Consider the following 21,622-nt stretch of genomic DNA (forward strand, 5'->3'; position numbering starts at 1 on the left):
TACCGGGGTGCCGGCATCCACAGGCCACTCCGTCTTGGAGGGATTAAGCTTGAGCCTGTTCCTCCCCATCCAGACCCATACGGCTTCCAAGCACCGGGACAGTATATCGATAACTTCGTTGGGGTGGCCTGGGGTGGAAAAGTACAACTGCGTGTCATCAGCGTAGAGTTGGTACCTCACCCCAAAACCACTGATGATCTTGCCCAGCGGCTTCATATAGATGTTGAACAAGAGGGGCGAGAGGATTGATCCCTGCGGCACCCCACACATGAGGCACCTCGGAGTCGATCTCTGCCCCCCTGTCAACACCGTCTGCGTCCGGTCAGAGAGGTAGGAGGAGAACCACCGATAAAAGGTGCCTCCCACTCCCAGACCCTCCAACCAGCGCAGCAGGATACCATGGTCGATGGTATCGAAAGCCGCTGAGAGATCTAATAGGACCAGGGCAGAGGAGTAATCCTTATCCCTGGCCCTCCAGAGATCATCCACCAACGTGACCAAAGCCGTCTCTGTACTGTATCCGGGCCGAAAGCCGGACTGGAACGGGTCTAGACAGACAGTTTCATCCAGGTACTGGGGTAGCTGACATGCCACCGCACTCTTTACAACCTTCGCTGTGAAGCGAAGATTGGAGACTGGATGGTAATTTCCTAAAACAGCTGGGTCCAGGGAAGGCTTCTTGAGGAGAGGTCTCACCACCGCCTCTTTCAAGGAAGCGGGAAAGACCCCCTCCCGCAAAGAAGCATTTGTAATCCCCCGGAGCCAGCCTCGTGTCACCTCCTGCGTGGCTACCACCAACCAGGAGGGGCACGGGTCCAGTAAACATGTGGTGGCATTCAACCTTCCCAGCAACCTGTCCATGTCCTCGGGAGTCACAGGGTCAAAACTATCCCAAACAGTCTCAACAAGACGGGTCTCGAAACTCTCGCTTGGATCTACCCAATTTTGATCCAATCCGTTCCGAAGCTGAATGATTTTATCGTATAGATAACCGTTAAACTCCTCGGCACGCCTTTGTAAAGGGTCCTCCCGCCCCTCCTGTTGAAGGAGAGAGTGGGTCACCCGAAACAGGGCGGCCGGGCGGTTATCTGCCGACGCAATGAGGGAGGAAACGTAGGAACGTTTCGCATCCCTCAATGCCACTAGGTAGGTCCTACTATAGGACCTAACTAGTGTCCAGTCAGCCTCAGAACAGCTGGATCTCCAGGCACTCTCTAGGCATCTTCTCTGGCGTTTCATCTCCCTCAGCTCCTCGGAAAACCAAGGAGCTGGTTGAGACCGACGCCGGGTCAGAGGCCGCAAAGGCACGACACGGTCCAAAGCTCCAGCTGCGGCCTGTTCCCAGGCCGCGACTAGCTCTTCAGTCGTGCTGCAGGCCAGATTCTCGGGAAACGGCCCAAGCTCCATCAGGAACCTCTTTGGGTCCATCAGGCGCCTGGGACGGAACCAACGTATTGGTTCCGTCTCCCTGCGGTGGTGGGTAGTGGTCAGAAAGTCTAGACGAAGGAGAAAATGATCTGACCATGACAAAGGTTCGACAACTAAATCATTTAAAATCAGATCATTCAACCAGAGATAAAAATCAAATCTAGGGTGCCTCCCCCGATGTGGGTAGGGCCGTCAACTAATTGAGTCAGGTCCATGGCCGTCATGGAAGCCATGAACTCCCGAGCCGCCGAGGATGCCGCGCCGGTTGATGGCAGATTGAAATCCCCCATGACCAACAGTCTAGGGCAGGGGTGTCCAAACTTGCCCCCTTGAAGAGTGGTGGACTTCAACTCCCAGAATTCCCCAGTCAGCATGACCTATAAATATGAGCAAGTTGCTGGCTAGGGAATTCTGGGAGTTGAAGTCCACCACTCTTCAAGGGGCCAAGTTTGGACATCCCTGGTCTAGGGGTTTCAACTGCCAGCCCAGCCAGCAACTCCAACAGCTCGTGCAGGGCTGTTGTCACGCAGCAAGGAGCCAGGTACGTGATCAACAAGCCCACCTGAGTCCTACGACCCCACTTCACATAGAGGGATTCACATCCAGCTATCTGAGGCACAGTGGTCTCCCTCGGTTCCAGAGGTCTCCCTCGGTTCCAGACTCTCCTTAATGATAACCGCCACCCCGCCACCCCTACCTTGGGCCCTCGGCTGATGGAATCCTCGGAAACCTGGTGGGCACATCTCTACTAGGGGAACCCCCCCTTCGGTGCCCAACCAGGTTTCCGTAATGCCCATAACGTCCATGGTCCCCTCCTGAATTAGATCTGAAATCAGGGGGGCTTTGTTAACCACGGACCTTGCATTACATAACATCAGCCGAAGGCCTAAGTCCCGAGTACTCTGGCCACTCGGGGAACGGGAAAATTCTGGGGGGCCGGAGCACGCGATCGCTCTCAAACAGCGAGGGCGTACCCCAAAACCTGATGTGCCCCCCCCTTCCGCTATATCTGCCTCTCCCACTTACCGTATTGATAACACAACCCTGATAAACTGGAACTAGACCCTCCCCGCCACCTTCGGACCTGTTAAATTACCGCCGCGAACACATGTTGGACTTGGCTCCCTCCCCGACGGGTTCCCCCACCCACCCATCCTCCCCCCCAACCCAGACCCGTCAATTTCCCTCCTCCCCTTAAAATTCCCATTAAGACTCCCCTTAAAAAAAGGATTAAAACAATTTGTTAAAAATCCCCTAAGCCTCCTAGATTTAGCATGCCAACTCTCGGAGTTCCAAAACCCGTCCTCAAGATGGGCCCTTGATAATGTGGAGGACCAAACCTGCGAGAGAGGGGAATCTCGCAGGGCAAGAAGGTCCGCAGTTGAAAATATCCGCATGACAATAGTACGGTTAGCGGCCCATCCTGGCCGGTCAAGATATCACCACAGCAGGACGAGGCTCCCCGGCTGGCAGAATGGACCGTGGACTTCCAGGACTCCGTGGGGCCGTTACTCTACCACCAAACCCAAATCGGCTACCACTCGCCCCAGGTCCAGATGAAACCAGCCTCTCTCCTCCGTGCCAGTCCAGTAGGCCTTGATGTTAAAAGCCATGTGGGCCAGGGACCAACACCAGGCACCAAAGAAACCAGAGGTCGGGGGTCCTGACCAAATCCGGCCATGGAAAAGCCAACGTCGCTGCCCTCGCCGCCAGCAAAAGTCCATTGCCGACGCCGCCGACACGGCTGCCGACACCCCCCGAAGGCGGGGGCCAGGAAGAGGGCCCGAACCTGCTTTGAGCCCACTCTTCGGCAGGTTCCACCCTCAGGTTGTTTCCTCCAACCTCCTCTGGCTCTTCAAACATAGCCTTGGTGAGGGCTTCGATCATCCAAGATAGACCCATCAGGAGGAAAGGCCGCTGCGCCGCCGCCGCCGCTGCCATCCTGGGCCGAACTGCAGAGGGTCCGAAAGAGGGCCAGCCTCGACCTCCAACTCCCTCTTCAATGGGCTGGACCCTCCAGATGCCTCGTCCGACCCTCTGCCTCTCCAGTGTCGATGAAAGAAAACCTTCAGCCCCCGGGGGAGGCCGCCACCGCCGCCACTGGCGGCGGAAAGTGGAAGTCATGCTGCGGCCACTGCGGCCGCCCCCCCAGCAGAAGACCGAAGGCAACGTTGGGCCTGCCGCTTGTCCCGGACCACCAGCTCGGCCAGCTTTACCACGAACGCTGGGTAAGATTTTCCCCCGGCAGGGTCTGGGACCAGAAGGTCAGAAAACAAACCCCTCTTGATCCCAGCCCCCTAGGAAAGGCCGCCATCCCGTTCAGTCGGAATTTTCACTGCGCCATCTTGGAGCATGCGCAGTGAAAATTCCGACTGAATTTAAATTTGCCTCTTGGTATTCTGGTGGAGTCATTAGATTATTACCCTCCCTTCCAGCATGCATGTAATTCTGTCAAGTGCTAATCAAATCAGTATTTAAAAATCAAGTAGTAAGAAATGTATTTAGCCTAAGTCCATGTATGCATTGCTACCATTATTTTTTTAGAAAATAAACATACCTCTAACTTTTCCTATTGTTTTTCGTGAACCTCTGTTCATAATGGGAAGCGTGAGAATACCAGCGCTCTTTCCTGATTCTCCAAGGGTGGAAGATAACAGACAAGCGGAGCCCACATGGCCTGGAATCTCATCTCCTTGGATAACGGTTTCACTAAGATCCTCCTATAATTACAAAATTAGGTATTTAAAATTATTACTTTGTTTATGCAAAAGGTGAAAGCATATCAATTTTGCCTAAAATTGGAAAGGTATTCCACAAGACAAGAAACAATGGATGGAAACTAACCAAGCAGAGAAGCAACCTAGAACTAAGGAGAAATTGCCTAACAATCAACCAGTGGAATGGCTTGGCTTCAGAGATTTTGGGTGCTCCATCACTGGAGGCTTTCAAGACAAGACTGGACAGTCATTTGTCTAAAATACTATGAGGTCTCCTGCTGAAGCAGGGACTAGATGACCTCCAAGGTTCCTTCCAACCTTGCTATTCTGTGTTTAATTAAAGCCATTGTTATGCTTGATTTATAAATAACTCATCTTGTCACTATTTTAAAAACCCCATGCTAGATTTAGAGATTTAAAATAAGAATTTCTTGAAAAAGCTAGATGATCTGCCTAAGCTCTCTATATTTGGTAGTATATTCAATACTTTTGAGAAGGGCTAATGAACTATGGTGCTGATATTTAAGGCAAGAGAGATTTCTCATTAAAGTAACACCATGATGTTTCCATTTGGATACTAGGCCATGGTATAGGTAACATATTGCTGTCTGGACATTTTGATCCATTTAGATCCATAGCTCTATTCAGGCATAACCAACAGGTGACTGTGGAAATTATAATTCAAAGTATCTGGAGGATACTAAGCTGCCTATTCCTACATCAACTTGAGGTTTGGTCTATATGTTATCATGCAGTTCTAGCAGAGACAAATGTTACTGAAACATAGAGTGAGAAACAGATCCTTCCAGTCCATAACATCTAAAAAGTATCAGGCTTCCTATACACACTAAATAAGAACTTTAAATAAAAATTGTAGTCTGACTACAAACTCATTCTCTGTTAGAGCTTATTTTAAAAAAATGTCTGAACATCAACAGTCATTAGTCATCAAAACAAAAGAACCAAGTTTTATACATAGCTAAGTCTTTACCTCAAAAAAGTCAAAGATTAATTCAAGGTTATCTGGTTCCATGGTCTGTATGGTATATTCTGTCCAGCGATCTGGCTGCAGACCATATCCACATTCAGGCTGAGAATGTCGAGACTTGTACTCAGTATCACTTATAAGTGAAATTTCTAACGTATTTGCCATTTTATGATGAAGCATAGGTAAAAGTCTGTCATCATCGTCATCATCATCATCCTCTTCCTCCAAACCTTCAAGGGTGAGTTTCACTCTAAACAGTAAAAAAAAAAAAAAAGCTAAGTGATGTAGTATACATGATTGATCAGCTGCCCACATGCCAGATGCCCTTCAAAGGTATACTCTTATACCTTACTTGATGTTTTTCTAGAAGCATTTCATTGGCCATTATGGACAACAAGAAGCTGAACGAGACAAGCTCTTGACTGATCCAAATGTGCTTTACACAAGACATCCACGGTTACTCTAATAGTACATTTACTAAAAATGTACACTTTTTTCTACACTTATTCAAAAGTTAACCATGAGTATGCTTAGTATAGACCTTGTTCCAGAGGTTCAAGTGAACCAGTTTTAGAACTGTAAATAACTTCAATTCTCCCACTGAGAATTGAGGTTGGCACTTATTTTACTATTGCTTTTATGAAAAAGTCCACGCAAAGCCCATACAAAAGATATGCATAGAACAACCATTACATTTATAAAAAGCAAAGACAACACTTTAATAAACTGTAAATGGACTAAAATAACCGTACCTAAACCTAGATTTTTTGAATTTTTTCTTTGTTATCGATACAGGTGGTTTTTCAGAAAAATGTAGCCGTAGCCTTATTTCTGTCTGACATGTCAGCCATCCGGAATCAACACTCTCCACATCATCTGACAAAACAACAAAAGTATTGTAAAATCATCTTGCTACATTCTGAAATATCATTAAAACCCATCTAATAAAATATTTGGGTACTTTATACTATGGATAAGCTGAGAGTTTTAGGTTAAAAAAATATAGCCAAAAAGTTTGGCTTATCCACAGATGGATAGACCACAAGTATAGACAGTAAGTAATAGGTACCTCTTTATATTTATAGACTAGCCCATCTGAGAATAAGCCAACCCTTCAATTATAACTGAAATACCATGAAAAGTGCACGATCCATGGATAAGCCAACTGCAAAAATTAAAACATAATTGAAATTTTGAAGGTTGGCTTATGTGCAGGTGGTATATATTTATGCTATTTAGATTAAAAATGGTCACCTTATCTGTGGATGGGTTTATTTTTCAGTATATATGGTACTATTGCATTAGTATTCGTTTCCACATGGAAAAGCCATCCTAAGCTTATTTCTTACTGAACTAGTCAATATGGATCCAAATCAAAATAGATTTTGGTTGGCCCAATTTTAGCAACTATTACATGGAATACTAGTACAATTCAAGTTTGGATTTCCAAAATCAATCCTACATAGTAGAAAGGGGATTAGTTTATGTTTTTTTCTTGTAAACTGTTCCCTAGTCAAGTTAAAGAAACACTGGAGGGAAGAAAGACACACTAATACATACTCATCCCAGCATTACCAGCAGCAAATACATTAAGCCTGGTAGTACTGGCTCTAAATTAAATTGGATGAATTTTGCAGAAGATGGAAGGAGCTACAACAGAGATAGATCTTATCGAAGCTTTCTTTCTATTACAGGGCTTCCTACTGTTAATTTACCTGTAGGAAGGATTCTTTTGAGTTATATTTTAACATAATTAGAATTGAATTTTAAATGTAGAATCCAAATTATTCTTATAAACAATGTGGTAGTGTGCATTGAAAGGATCAATGCAACTGCTGTGAATGGTTTTGTTGGTTGTCTAGGTATTGGCTAACTCAGGGATGTCAAACTCGCAGGCCACTTCGCGGGGTCATCCCGGAAAATGTAAGGGGCCGGCCCACGTCGCTTTGGCCCAGTCTACCTAATGCGAAGAGGAAACATCGGGCCAGTGTGGCTTCAGCCCAGTCTACCCAATGGAAAGAGGAAACAGCGGGCCAGCGGGGCTTTGGCCCGGTCTACCCAATGCAAAGAGGAAACATGCCAGCAGTTTGGGGATTGGTGTCAAGCTGGCCACACCCAATTGAGTGGCATCATGCTGGCCACGCCCATCTAGTCATCCCCCCCCGTGCCCAAGGTCAACCACAGTCCTGATGTGGCCCTCAATGAAATTGAATTTGACCCCCCTAGACTAACCGAAGACAACTCCACTGTGGATGACTGCCCTGCAGGACAAGAACTGGCAAGAAGATCAGTTCTTTGGAATCTCTCCAGATAGGAAGAAAACAGGAGATCACCCATGTGTACTCTGTCTGGCAGCTTCTTGTGAGGAGACCTTACAGTAGTGGTCTCCCATGGATTTGAGTGCCAGAAGCCAAGGGAGACAACATCTTTGCTCCCAGCAGTCGCAAATAAGCCAGATTAACTCACTTTTTAATCACATTTGGAAATGTTCAATTCAACTATTTTATGGATATTAAAGAACTTCAAAATCTGACGCCTGTTGAGTCTTACCTTCTTTGAATTAAAGAAGTTTAAACAGTGATTTAAAAGTTTGAAATAATATACAATTGGCAAAAAGCAAAAAAAAAAAAGAAAATTTTGATTTAAATTTTAAATGGATTGGGAGAATACAGAGATTTGGAATATTCGTTATTTTTTTATACAATTGTATAATTAAATACTATACTCATGGGAAATGACTGAAACAGAAGTAAACTTGTATTACGAACTGAGGTTTGATGAAGGTTGCAAATGAGCACTAGAGGAAACTGAAGGACCAGGCAGAAAAGAGTTATAAGGCCAAGCCAGCTATCACATTTACTTGTCTTAAAATAATCCTTCAAAAAATGGGCTGATATATTAATAACTAGTATCTCAGAAATGATACAGATTTCAATGTTAAACATTTAGAAGATGAAGAATTTAAAAAAACCCTCTTACCTGACACAGACATTATACAATTTTGAAGGCATGGAAGACAAAAAAATTGAGATTTCCAAAATGGGAATACAAAAAATAAGTCAAGAAAAGAATCTGGGCCTGGAATGGGTGGGACAAGAAATCCCAAAGTAGGCTGGTTCAAGCTTTGAAGGCTCCTTTTGAATGTCAAAGACTCCTTTGATGAAAGATCAGATACTGTGATGCCATTAGAATGATTTAAAGGTCAAGATTATGAAGAGCAAAAATAAGAAACATAAACTCGGACAGTTACATCACGGTAAACTATTAGATATTTTTGGTGATTCCTAATGGATCTTTTGCTGAATCATTTCACTGCCTGAAAAGATGATGATTTGTGGACTATACATAATAAAAATTAGGCTATAGTTACCTACAATAGAAGAATGGATATTGAAGGTTGCCAATTTGGCTGAGATGGCGAAGATATCAGCCTTTTTGAAAGATAATACGCAAGAAAGATACTTAAAGGAATGGAAAAAATGGATTGATTATATTCAACGTAGATATCAGACTAAGAGTTATCAGACTGTTTTTGAATGATTATGATGTATTATTTTTTATTGTTTTTGGGGGAAGTTAGGAATTGATGATTGTAGGGGTATAATTAAGTTGGGATGAAAATTTTTTAGCATATGTTTGTTTTATTTTTAACTATACCTTGTGCCCGTTCCGGGAAGTCGGGGGGGGGGAGCGGGGTTGTGATGGGAGGGGAGAGGAGGGGGGGAAAGGGGGAAAAAATTTTTGTAAAACTTTTTGAATAAAAAAAGAAAAAAGAAAAAAAAGAAAAACAAAAATTAGGCTATAGTAAGAAGTTGTTTTATTCATAATTTTAAAAGAGTGAATTATATTAACTAGAAGTTTTATTTTCTCCTTTTTTCTTTCCTCTGCATTTCTGAACTTCTTTTACTTTTCTTGTTTTTTCTAGTTTAGTTTTATTACATTTTATTATGTTTACTAAACTTTCAGTAATTTTTTGGTTTCAAAATGGAATATTTCCAAGTCACATTGCTTAGGACTGTGACTGCAAACCTATGGCACGTGCCATAGGTTGCACGCAGCACCCTCTCTGATGGCATGCGAGCTGTCACCCCAGTTCACCTCTGCCATGCATGCACAGGTATCTGCCATGCATGTGTGGGGGCATGGCGCATGCAGGGACCCGCATGTGCATTCATGGGGGCGGGGAGCGTGCAGTGGCCGTGCGCGCATGCAAGGGGGTCAGCCACATGCACGGGGGCCACGTGTGCATTGCATTTGGGGGATTCGGGCACACGCTTTGGGCACTCAGTCCGGAAAATGTTAGCCATCACTGGCTTAGGAGTAGTGCACTTGAACAGTCCGGTGTAACTGCTGTGAATAATGTTGTTGGTTCTCTGCAAGTATGTACATGTTTATGCATGGCTACTTCAACTTTTGCAATCAGGATAAAAGTGTCTCTACATGCTTATTTAAGCAACTAGAAATTCTTACAAGCAGCCAGATTAAGCCTTTCATAAATTTAAGGAGTGATGCTTTGCTCAAGTCACCAGGTTTTCAAATGCTTTCCACAGCCATAAAAATCAGTAAGGATATACCTTTCCTTCTGGCACATTAAAAATGAAAATTTAGTAAAAGATATTTGGAGGGCTTTTAGGGCTTTGGAAGGTTCTACTTCTCTGCCATTCTAATTATTTAAAAGCATTTTTTCATTTAAAGTGCAGCATCTTATTACTAGTGTGTTTACATATTACATCTTAACATTTTAAGTTAAGACCACTTACCAAAGACTCCAAAGAATCCATCATCAATGGAAATATTATCTAGAATTAAAAGGACAAAGTGTGAGAATAGTTCACATTCGCAGATTATAATTTAACTGTTAGTTTAGGCAGCAATACTACACACTTGCCAAAGAGTAAATCCTTTGGACTTAAGCAACTTATTTCTGATTAGACAACTAGAGGTTTACACAATTAACAATACCTCTAATTCAGCACTATTTTCAATAGAATATTTAAATATGAAGATACTAAGTAACTTTACTGCAACCTAAAAAATACTGCTTAGTTTTGTTTACTAATAAAGTGTGTCTTAAAATATCCTTAGAAGGATGTTATTTCTTTCCATCCAAGTTATCTAAAATATGAAAACAATATGTCATCAACTTGACAATGTATCATATATTACTAATGGAATGAATCAGAAGATGATATCAGCTAAGAAGATAAAATATCTGATTTGCTACGTTTATCGTTTAAATATTTTATTAAATATTTTTTCTTTTCAAGCATTAGTCTTCACATGCTACAGAAATGTAAATAATTCTTTAAATATACAATAAACTCAACATGGTTAAATAAGTTTTTGAAAATAAAACTTTGACATACTGATAGCTATATTTAACCCTCCCTTAAATTTTAAATTATAAATATTATTCATTTCTCAATGTGAGAACAAGACACATTTCTTCCAATATTACAAAGAAAATTCTGTTTAGAATAATAATAATAATCCCCTTCATAGATAATAATGCATTTTTCTATTTGATTATTTTCTCCAAGATTGGAAGGGTAAATAAAAAAAACTTTAATACTAGCTGGAAAATATCACAAATATTTTTTCTAAAATGTGTGCAAGTTGAGTCACTGGTACCTAGAGACTTAATCTAGAAAATATTTTGATTATAATAAGTTACTAATTTACCTTTAAAGGCAGGTGAAAGTTATTTATCATGTTGTATCACAAAGAGTCTACCTGAATTTAAGATGTTATCTATGCTTGAACAGGATGGAATCTAGACTATCAGAGAATGAAAAAAACTTTTATTACTGAAGGCCATAAATCTCTGATTATTTAACTAAAAAAATGAATCAGTAAGCCAAAGTAATTTATGACTGGCTTGTTTTTAATCAGAAAGCCCGAAAATGAAAGTAAGCCGCAGATAACATGTACAGCAGACAACATGTATATCTACTCAGACAGGTCTCACTGAGTTCCCTTTGACTCGTCCTGTGTAAACACTCACACAGCAATAGCCTAAGACTATCAACCTAGGTTTAATAATTTGAAGCCTTATTTTTTTTAAGAAATGGAAATTACTTTTGAACAATATGTTTAGATTGAATGAGAAATGATGTCTGTCAATTAAAACAGAGGTGTAGAATGAAAAGGCTCGGGACAATATTTTCAAGTTCATTGAAAACAAGCTACTTTATAAAATCACCTTTTTAATGGAGGCAAAAGACCAAATTATACCAGGTTTCCAGTTGCATTGTTTCTCCTAAATTAACCAAAGGTATATGACTTATGCTTGCAGTAATCCATGCTTATTTTAAAACCTGTTTTATTCATGAGTATGTTTAGCAAAATATAGAGAGACAAAGAATGTCTTGCTTCTGAGGTCATTGTTCTCTTTAAGAAAATTTAATTCGTATTTAAATGTCAACTTACCATTAACAATTTGTATTTTCTATCACTCAGGCATGATTTTTGAAAATATCAGTATGGACTTTCAATCTCAAAGCATAATGATTATCAATAGTATTTCAATGTCTTTAAAAATGAACTTAAGAGTCCACAACTTCCTTTTCCTTTCTGTGAGCCGAGTAAGATTCAGTGTACTGAATCTCCAGACCATAATATATCTGTGTGAGGATGATACCCCACACCTTTTCCTAGCTTCTAGATTGAAGGTAAGAGAGCTGGGATCCAACCATGCCATGCCTTAAAATCCAGATGTGCAAACACAAATTTTGGCAATGAAAACCTGTGGACATCTGATTAAAATGGACTCATGATAATACTATTTGTAAGTCTTCTATCATATAAATTCATTTCAATTTGTGAAAGCAGTGCTCATATTGGCTAAATGGAGGATCCCTTTGTAGTGGAAGTTTAATGTTAATCCTACAAAATAACATCAACCCAATTAAACCATTTTGTAACATTAGTAATCTTATGCATATGTTTCAAACAGATGCAGTTGATGCCCATACCTAAAGGGGTTATTGATCGTGCTGGTAGATGAGTCTCCCACTTGTGAATTATGACTTGGCATGGACCATCGATAGTCTGTAATTTAAAAGTTAAATGTCTGCAATAATTTTTGTTAATTAATGTTTATCTGTGATGCCATTTACATTCTTTCATGAGCCAAATTTGCTTGTACATCCTTTGAAGTACAAAGACTGTCCTCAATTTATACCATGTTTATTATAATAATTGATGCTACTATGATAACATTAGCCCACTGTAAAATCAAAATCCAATCTATTATATTTCCAGACAAAGAATGGTATTGGTGGATTCTGATGTAGCTTTTTACCATATTTCCCACATATATGCATTCATCCTTCTCGCTTATAAAATCTGCATATTTCAGCCATTAAGAGGCTAGATTGAACATGTGAAAATCTAAAAATGACTAGGGGGTATAATCCCATCCAAATATACCCTTCTACCATAAGTCATATAAATAGGCTTCTTATAAAATGGAAGCCCAGACTGGGAGTAATAGAATTCTCTTAACATACAGTAGTTTAGGACAACATTCTTTCTAGAATATGAAGTATGAATACTTCATACTTATGATAGGATTATATTTTCACATGATAGTTTTGCAGGAAATCACAAATTATGGAGGTATTGCAGCCTCTGTAATTATTAATTAGGCTGAAAGTCTATATAACTTGCCACATGTAACTATGGAATATACACAATATTATCACTGAATGGACTTTTGGCTGAAAATCGGTGGCAATTACCTAGATTCAACAGAAAACTTTTTCAGTGTGGAGTATCCGAAAATTAACAAAATATTCCATCAAAAGTAGCCACAAGCCTACTACTTGTATATTATACATGTAGCCCACGACTTACAACAGTTCATTTAGTGACTGAAGTTACCATGGAACTGAAAAAAGTGACTTCTAACCATTTTTCACACTTATGTCCACTGCAGCATCCCCATGGTCACGTGATCAAAATTCAGATCTTAGTAATTGATTCATGTTTAGTACCATTGCAGTGACACTGGGTCACTTGATCTCCTTTTGCCACCTTCTGACACGAAAAGTCAACCGGGAAGCCAGATTTACTTAATGACCGTGTAACAAACTTAACAACTGCAGTGATTCGCCTAACAACTGTGGCAAGAAAGGTTGTAAAATGGGGCAAAACTCACTTAACAAATGTCTCACAACATAAATTTCAGGCTCAATTATGGTCGTAAATCAAGGACTGCCTGTATTTGTTTGAAAAGTATCAAAATTGCTCAGCTGCTCTTTATAATTTTTTCCAAAATTATACTTTAAAACATAATCTGTCCAGAGTCCAGTTAAACTTTAATATGCATAAATTTCTAGGTTATGCATATTTCCTTCTTCCTACATCAACAATATTATTTACATATATCTCTAAGATCTAGTTGAACTAGCAAAGTGTTATTTAGGAAATACAGGTCCACTCTCAGGATTAGGCAGACAAACACTATATATTTTAATTTAAATATATTTTTTGAAAAGGAATTAAGTAAGCCACCGATCCAGGTTTGCCATTACATATATGGGGGGAGGCAACGATGCTGCTTTGATTGCAGATTCCCAAGAAATAGTAGTATTTGAGAAGACAATAAATCTGGAAATGAATTTAGATTGACCATTTCTGTTTAGTATTTAAAAGCAAGGCCACCTGGAGAATATAAAACAATTAAGTAAACAATAGTTCAACTGGTAAGCCAATTTTGTTGCTGAAGACAACAGTCTGAACCTGTGAAGTTCTAGCCAGAGTGACCCTAAACTTCAGGACAGATCAGATAGCAGACATCTTGCTATGAAAGGGTGAATATATAAGCACACAGCCGAATCAAGCACTAAATGGTTTTATTAAGAGATCTGACCATCACCAAAATGACCTTGAAACTAAATCATCCCGTAAATTAGTAGCAACAGGAAGCAGGAAAAGACAAATGTACTGCATCTGACTGTTAGGAAAATCTGGTATGGGGGTAGCATCCTTTTGGAGATGGAATGTTAGCCAGAATATACTATCTAATTATACAGCAGTGTCTTAGTAACATATATCTATTAATTTAGAAATCCGTCCCTGGGTGGAACATTAACTCAACGCATATGGCGTAACATCCCATGTTCAGTATTTTATATAGCTCATGTTATTTATTTTGATAGAAGCAACTAAATATGTATTTTCTTTTCTATGAAAAGATTTGTTTACGAGTTTTATTAAAAACTACCAGAGAATTCATAGGACTAGCATTTAAAGCTTTAATAGAAAAAGAACTGAATCATAGATGAGGTAATTCATGGACACTGTCATACGTATTAGTGAATTACTTCACTGAGGTCCTCCACAAGGTCACTGTATAATTATCAGATAACAGACAAACACTGATCTGCTAGGAGAATAATTTTACAAAACAGAAGGCCTGGTCTGGCCAAAGAAACCTGGCATTGTAAATTATTTCCTTCTAATTACATGGAAGCTGACACAAAAGCTATGGAAAACTATCCTTACATCTGCGGTTGAGCATCTACAGTATGCCAGCAGAAATTTTCTATCACCCAGTTTTTTACATATAGGACTGGTTTTCAGCATACTTCCCATTGAAAACAGAATATGTTTTAGAATAAAAGCTACTTTAATAAACAAACATTTAAAATGCTGGTGTATTTGAATTACTGACACAATCATCTGCTGAGATTTTACAAATTAAACTTTTATGATCACTTGTGTCCCTGAATTATTAGATACTGTACTCATTAAATGTTTGTATTACGCATGTCCATGGTCAAACAATGTATTTCAAATTAAAATAATTAAAAGTAGAAGATACATTTTCTGATATATAAAAGTATTTTGGGCACATTATAGTCCTAATCAACAAAGATTACAATAATGGGATAAACATCCCAAATGAAAAACAATAAAAAGGACATGCAAGTAACTTTGTCTAGTGAGATTTCAGTTTTCAAATGAACACTCAGAGATGCCAGGAAGGAGATTAACTTCCATTGTTCAAGTCAAAACTTACAAAATAAACAGTTCAAGAAACAAATAACAATAAAAACCTAAGTTCAAATTGACAAAATCATTGTAGATGGGGTTTTTGATTGGTTTAAGAAACAGGAAGACCTTATCTCAAAAAAAAAAAAAAAAAAGCACCATTTATAGATTTCTCAAGATGCTTGAGCCAGAGAAGGAGAGTATGGCATATATAGTTTCATTTTTCTTAAAAGTAAAAATTGGATTCCTGATTGCCATAATAAAAGTAAAAAGGGTTCATAGCCCATATCTAGTATTCTGCCAGTCATGTGCATTTACACTAGTTTTTTAATAACTGTTTTTTTTTACTATATGCTAATGAATCAGTGTTTCTTAAGTATCCCAAGTAGGTGCTTTTCTGTCAAGCATGATTCTTGAAGCATTAATCAAATGTGAATCAGTTTTTAAATATGGTAGCAAGAAAGTGAAAAAAAAGTTGAACTATTTGACAATGTTTGAATAATTCAATTTAATCCAAAGCACTGTAATCTAATACATATGCAAGTCACCATCTCTTGGCAAATCAGCCTGCTCTTACTAATATCCCAAGAGTATTATGTCAGTATCCAAAATATTTGAGACTAAGGCTCATTTAATAAGTTGCTGTAACAAAAAAATATGGCACTTTCACAATCTCTAATGATTAAGTCCAAAAGCAAACTGCTGTTTTCTTTTCTTACTGCCATTCTAACCACAAATTAGGAAATCAAACTTCAACATGTAAAGGTGTTATTATCAATTTTAGAAATTTGGTAGTTTCCAAATACAATTCATGAAAAATTTAGAGATTGGCCATCTCTTCTTTTAGAGGTCTCAAAAACAAAAAAACAAAAAAATAATCAAAAAAACAACAACAAACAAATCACCAATTCATCTTAATACTTAAAATGTCAAATAGTACATGGAAGTAAACCTGCATCAGTTGCTGTACTTCCAATTTTTATTTCATGTACTTCAAAATAATATTCAATTCCTGTGTTTCTAATCATTAAAAAATGATCTTAATTCAGTTCTAAATGTAGGCAGTCTCTCAGCTCAAGATTAAGGAATATGAAACATCTGAGAAATATTGAGTAGATAAAATTGCTAAAAATAGATATATAGCAAAAATAGTTTATAAAAGGACTATCCTATCATTAATTCAATGCACATGATACAGTCATTTTTCATTGAATTGCAATCACACTAAACTCTATTTTTTCATCCTTTTCTCATTTATTTTCACCTTGCTTGTACTGTATCCCGACATTGAAACAACAATACTTCACTGCAATATATCCTTTCCCACCAACTCCATCCATTGTTAAATCTTTGTTGGCAACCAGGTTCATGATGGCCCTTGTACTGATTCTTTATGTATGTTTCTACTCTGCTATTCCATAAAATGTATACTTACCACAGAAGCCTCTGCATCACACGGTACTTATAGCGTGCACGATACAGAGTACCTACTCAAAGGAAACACACTTACCAATACATACTGTGAAGTTTGCATGTATTATAAGGGGGTATATCTTATTACATTAGATCTATCAATGTTTAAATGGTTTTAACGGTTATCTTATCATTTATACTGTAAGTGATTAACAATATGATAATTCTGAATTGATTTGGCAAGAGTTCTAATTTATGGATTTCCTGCCTTCTCTATGTCATTATCTACTTCTAACATGTCCTTCAAACAGGACTTCTATTTTCTATTATGAAAAAAGTTGTGAGTGCCATATTTAATACTTTATATTCAAATGTACGTTATCAGCAACAAGGTGTTTTGAAGGTACCATTAAGTTTGATATTTTTTCTTAGGCTATTTATGCTCTACACAGAAAGCAACTGAATAAGAAAAGCATAGAATATACTACTTCTGTGCATTCATCACAAGTATTTGGATCAATGTACATGGGTTGAGAAGACTAAATCAATTGTAATTCCTATCTATACAGAAAAATACATGCATTTCTTTTGCCATACAAATTTTACGCTTATCTACAATATTTTTTCTGTAAAATAATGTGGATTTAAAAAGAGTCTACTGTCAGGATATTTCAATTTCATTAGCTGACTATTAAGTACAGATACCCACAGAGTTATGCAAGACTTGTCTTATATCAGTTTGACTTGGAACAAATGTCTTTATAAGCCGTATTTAAAGTTTTCAAGGTTTGAAAATTAATTAGCAATTAAGTCCCTCATTATCCACCACCAAAATTCCAACCTCAGATTACTGTGAATATACTTCAGTTTTTGGACAGTTGGTGCAATTCTGACTTGTTCAAAAATTGAATGAGACAATATTTTTTGAATAGGTATGTAAGTCTGGAAGTGCCTGTAGATTACTTTATTTCTAAACACCTTAGCATCAATTAGCCAAGATGTTTAATTGAAGTTCATGGATGTATACATACCTTGGGTTCTAAGAAACTTCCTTGAAAATATCGATATGAAATATTCTTTCCCCTGGGGAGATCAACTGTAGCTTTCCACAGCAGACTGCAAAAAAATATTTTTTTAAAAAATAGGGGAAAGTTAAATAATAATACATAAAAATCACTGGCTGTGTAAGTGTATATACACATGCATGCACAACAGGATTTAAAAACCTTTCTATTCTCTTTTCCTTTGATCATAGTTTTTAATTACCTCCACAGTTTAAAGAGAACATAAAAATTATCCTAGTACCCTAGCACATTATTCAGGATTTTTAAAAAGAAGCACTTATCAAGTGTTTTCAGACAAAGTCGCTTGCATGTTCTAGTAAAGCTCCCAAACAGTGAAAAAAGAAGTTGTTTACATTTTGAAAAGAAACATGAAATCTAATGAATGTGAAAGAGTTTTCCTGACAACAATCTTGACCTTCACAATATTTTGTTACTCAAAAATAAACTAAGAATGGTCAATATATAACTCTTGGATCCATTTCAAAAGTCCTCTGAAAATGACTCAATGTTAGGAAAAAACAATGTATTTTCCCAAGCAGGCTACTGTGCTGCATTGAAAGGTGTAGGGGGGGGGGAAGTATGTGCAGTTGCGCAACAACTACCAACTAGAATGTATTTCCCAATTAGAAATTAACCTTATGGGAATGCAACTTATTCAAAGGCTTCATTTATGACAATAATACTGCTTTAACAGTACTTAACAACTACCCCAATGCTGTATTAATTGGGCTGATGAATGCCTACAACCAACCAGGCTATAATACAATTTATTATAATATAATCATGTCTAAGCAAATGAGCAGAATAACATCTCCACTCACTTGGACTGAGAGAAAAAATATTTCATGTTGAAAATTAATCGTAAAGTTCAATTTTTTCCAAAACAGCATTTCTTACTCCCCTAATTATGCAAGCTAGTTAGGTAAAATGAGGACAATAGTAATGCAAAAGAAAATATGAAATTAGCAGTAAGGCCACATTGTAAAGGTGTGCTTTTTGGTAATATAATGATTACTTGGGATCCCCTGCTAATCCACAGTGGGCTGAACTACTGTTCTCCCATCAGCATGGTCCTTTAGTATAGTGCTAAGAAAATGTGTGGGCCATGGGAAACATTTCACCTTATTCCATCAAAGATATCCCTCTTACACCTTCCAACCAGTGGTATTAGCTGGCATAGTTGATGTAGGCATATTGTGGTTCTTTCCTTCCTCTATACCAACTTCTGTTATTTCTTAGCAATTACAGACAAGTGGGGATGGGAAGGAGTCTCATGTTATTTCTCATTCCGGGTTCCACTTTCCAAAATTAGTTGCAGACATGTGAAATTTCAATTTATAATAAAGGTAACAGAGATGTACTTAGAAATTTAACATGTGTTATAAAAATGGATCCGGGGAAAACTATTTTTAAACCTTAGGCATTCTGTGGTTGTGCCCCTAATGAATCCTCGGGACATCAAATATGTCAACAAGCCAATCAAATACTTTAGCCACATAACTATGTTATGCTGCCAGATTAGTGATCGTAGTCAAAGAACCGGACTGAATTCTGGAGGACTCAAGTTCAGGTCTACACTTAACTACAGATAGTGACTTTGGGCCACTTACATTTTTTCAGTCCAATGTATCTACCAGGTTATTTCAGTCCAATTGTATCCACCGAGGAAATAAAATGAAAGAGAGATCCCCATGTGTAGCACCTGAGCACTCATACAGAAAAGGTGGATACAAATGCAATAAATACATATGAGGCCCAATTTGTTGTAGTGAGTAAGGTGCTGAACTATAAACCAGGAGATGGTGAATTCTCGGTCTTGTCCTTCTTTAAGCATGAAAACAAACTATGTTTCTCTGGGCAAACCCTTCTCACAAGGTGTTAGCTATAGGGAAAACAGGATATGGTGGCATTACATATGCTGCTTTGAACTGTAAAAAAGGTGGGAGATAAATCTAATAATTAATCAAATAATCCTTAACTTTAGGCATGTCAAATCAGCTGAGAACTATGGAATTGGATACCAGTTAAATAAATGACACGAGCAAATACACTTAATATTATCCAGAGTACTGTTACAGTTATTATTGGGTTTTAATATACCACTGAAAAGAGCTTACGTATCACCAGCCTCATCTTCTGGGTGAAGGATTACTGCACACTGCGGATTCCAGTTTCCTAGAGAATAACAGCTTCCACATATAGCCAAAACCTCTCCTAGAAAAGAAGTGTCAGAAAATAAATAATAAACTTTCAAATATTGAGTATTCAGACTAACATAAATAACAAATAATATACATTGAAGCAAAATGATACAACCTGTAGATATCTGATCTAAATAAGCTTAATGACTGAATTAATTTCAGAATTATTACATTTTTGTTAACTAAGTTCTTATTTTTGTCATATTTATTTTATTTTAAACAGTGTAATAGTTGTTTTTCTCTTCACCATATAATCATCATGTCCAAAGTAGAACTACTTTAAAACATTATTTTGAAATGCCCCATTGACAAAAAAAATAGTTGTTTCCTATCATTTTAAATTATTGTTTTGGAAGTGTACTTAAACCAGTTCTGTTTTCAGTTTAAAACATTATTTCAAATTCAAAGCACTTTCCAGATTGAAAAAGCTTCTCTGAACTGTGTTCTGCACAGTTTGCACATACCTACTTCACATCCCATCTTAAATAATAGAAATAACAGTGCACACAGAACAGAAAATTCATAATTTTGTCTGAATGTTGCTGTGAAGATTATACTGAGGTATATTAGGATTAGTGGTATATGTATTGGCATTATATGGATATCGCACTTGGAGCACAAAAGAGTGGGGTTTTTTAATACAATGTAGAACATCAGTATGTATGTGTAACATAGTTACACATCATTACTTTTGTAAACATTTGAAGTTCACATGTTCTAGGCTAAAAAAAGTCAGTTGCCTCTAATCTAAGGCATCCACAACTTGCTAGTTGCTAGGGGATTTGTTATGCAATATTTCTGAATATGTTATCTAATAAAGTTTTGAAAGGGATCAGTTATGCAATTAAGACAACATACAACCCACAAATGGAAAGAACAGAACAGCTCTAAACTGCTTTAAAAGAGGCCCAGGCAACTTGAAGTGCCAGGACCACATGCAGTTTTCCAACATCTTTTTTCTGGTCCCCAAAATTCACCGTTTTCTGAATCATTAAATTTTGCATGGTTTTGTGGTAGTGGAAAATAAAACATTAAGTGTATGAATGTCAAAACTCATATTATCATACTCCCCCAATGTGTTGGGAATGTAATTCGCAGAACTTCCATTTCCAGAACTGGGACATCATACTGGAAAAGCTGTGCTAAAATATTCTTCATGCAATTAATGAAGGTGAGCAAAAGGGAAATAGCCAGATAGAGAATGGTAGCAAGTTCAGCCTTCTGAAATATCATGCTAGATTATATCAGGAACTACAATAGGCTTAGTGTATTTATTAACTCTAACAATGTGCTTTGGAAACTGTAGTCTACGAGCTAGATTTACTTATGGATCAGGCAATTTTAGCTAATTCCATAAACCAAAACTAAACAATGACTTGGAAAAATGTGCAAACCAAGCCAAGTAGCAATTAATGCAAAAAAAAAAATCACTTCTCTGTGTGTGGGATATTAGAAATTATCTCACTTATGCTTCCTGACAATAATGCATGTTTTATGAGCTGTCAACATTTCTCCCTGCCAATTCTCTACATTCTGGCTGGGTATGTTTTAGGGAAGGGGGGACATAGGAAGAAGAGTAGACAGTTATAATGCTTCAGCAAATTGGAAGTGACAGAAAAAGCAATTCTTAACCCCACCCAACTTGCCAAAAAATTTAGGATATCGTATGGAGTTTGCCCTTGCAATTCCAGCACCCAGGAGCAGAATATGACATTGTAACAATATACCTCTAGCTGAGGTCCCCAATGTGATGCCAGGGAGAACAATAGATCCATTATGATGTTTTTACATTTAAAAAATAGTTTTTATTTA

The 21,622-nt window shown here is 38.1% G+C and overlaps 1 protein-coding gene across 7 annotated transcripts in view; it reads right to left on the reverse strand.

Annotated features, from left to right (window-relative positions):
- Positions 1–21,622, reverse strand: part of GPCPD1 (glycerophosphocholine phosphodiesterase 1) — a 55,296-nt gene that overhangs the window by 18,963 nt on the left and 14,711 nt on the right. For all 7 annotated transcript variants that reach the window (XR_009154904.1, XR_009154903.1, XM_058180927.1 and 4 more), the window contains 7 exons: positions 19,727–19,823; positions 17,577–17,661; positions 12,108–12,183; positions 9,894–9,932; positions 5,886–6,009; positions 5,137–5,383; positions 3,986–4,148 (listed from right to left, as the gene is read on the reverse strand). Coding sequence is in view for 5 of the 7 variants with exons in the window: in XM_058180927.1 (XP_058036910.1) it covers positions 3,986–4,148; positions 5,137–5,383; positions 5,886–6,009; positions 9,894–9,932; positions 12,108–12,183; positions 17,577–17,661; positions 19,727–19,823 (831 nt within the window). In the remaining 2 variants the exon portion in view is untranslated. The remainder of the gene's footprint in view (positions 1–3,985; positions 4,149–5,136; positions 5,384–5,885; positions 6,010–9,893; positions 9,933–12,107; positions 12,184–17,576; positions 17,662–19,726; positions 19,824–21,622) is intronic.

This window comes from Ahaetulla prasina, chromosome 1 (assembly GCF_028640845.1).
Source record: "Ahaetulla prasina isolate Xishuangbanna chromosome 1, ASM2864084v1, whole genome shotgun sequence".
NCBI classification, from domain to species: Eukaryota; Metazoa; Chordata; class Lepidosauria; order Squamata; family Colubridae; genus Ahaetulla; species Ahaetulla prasina.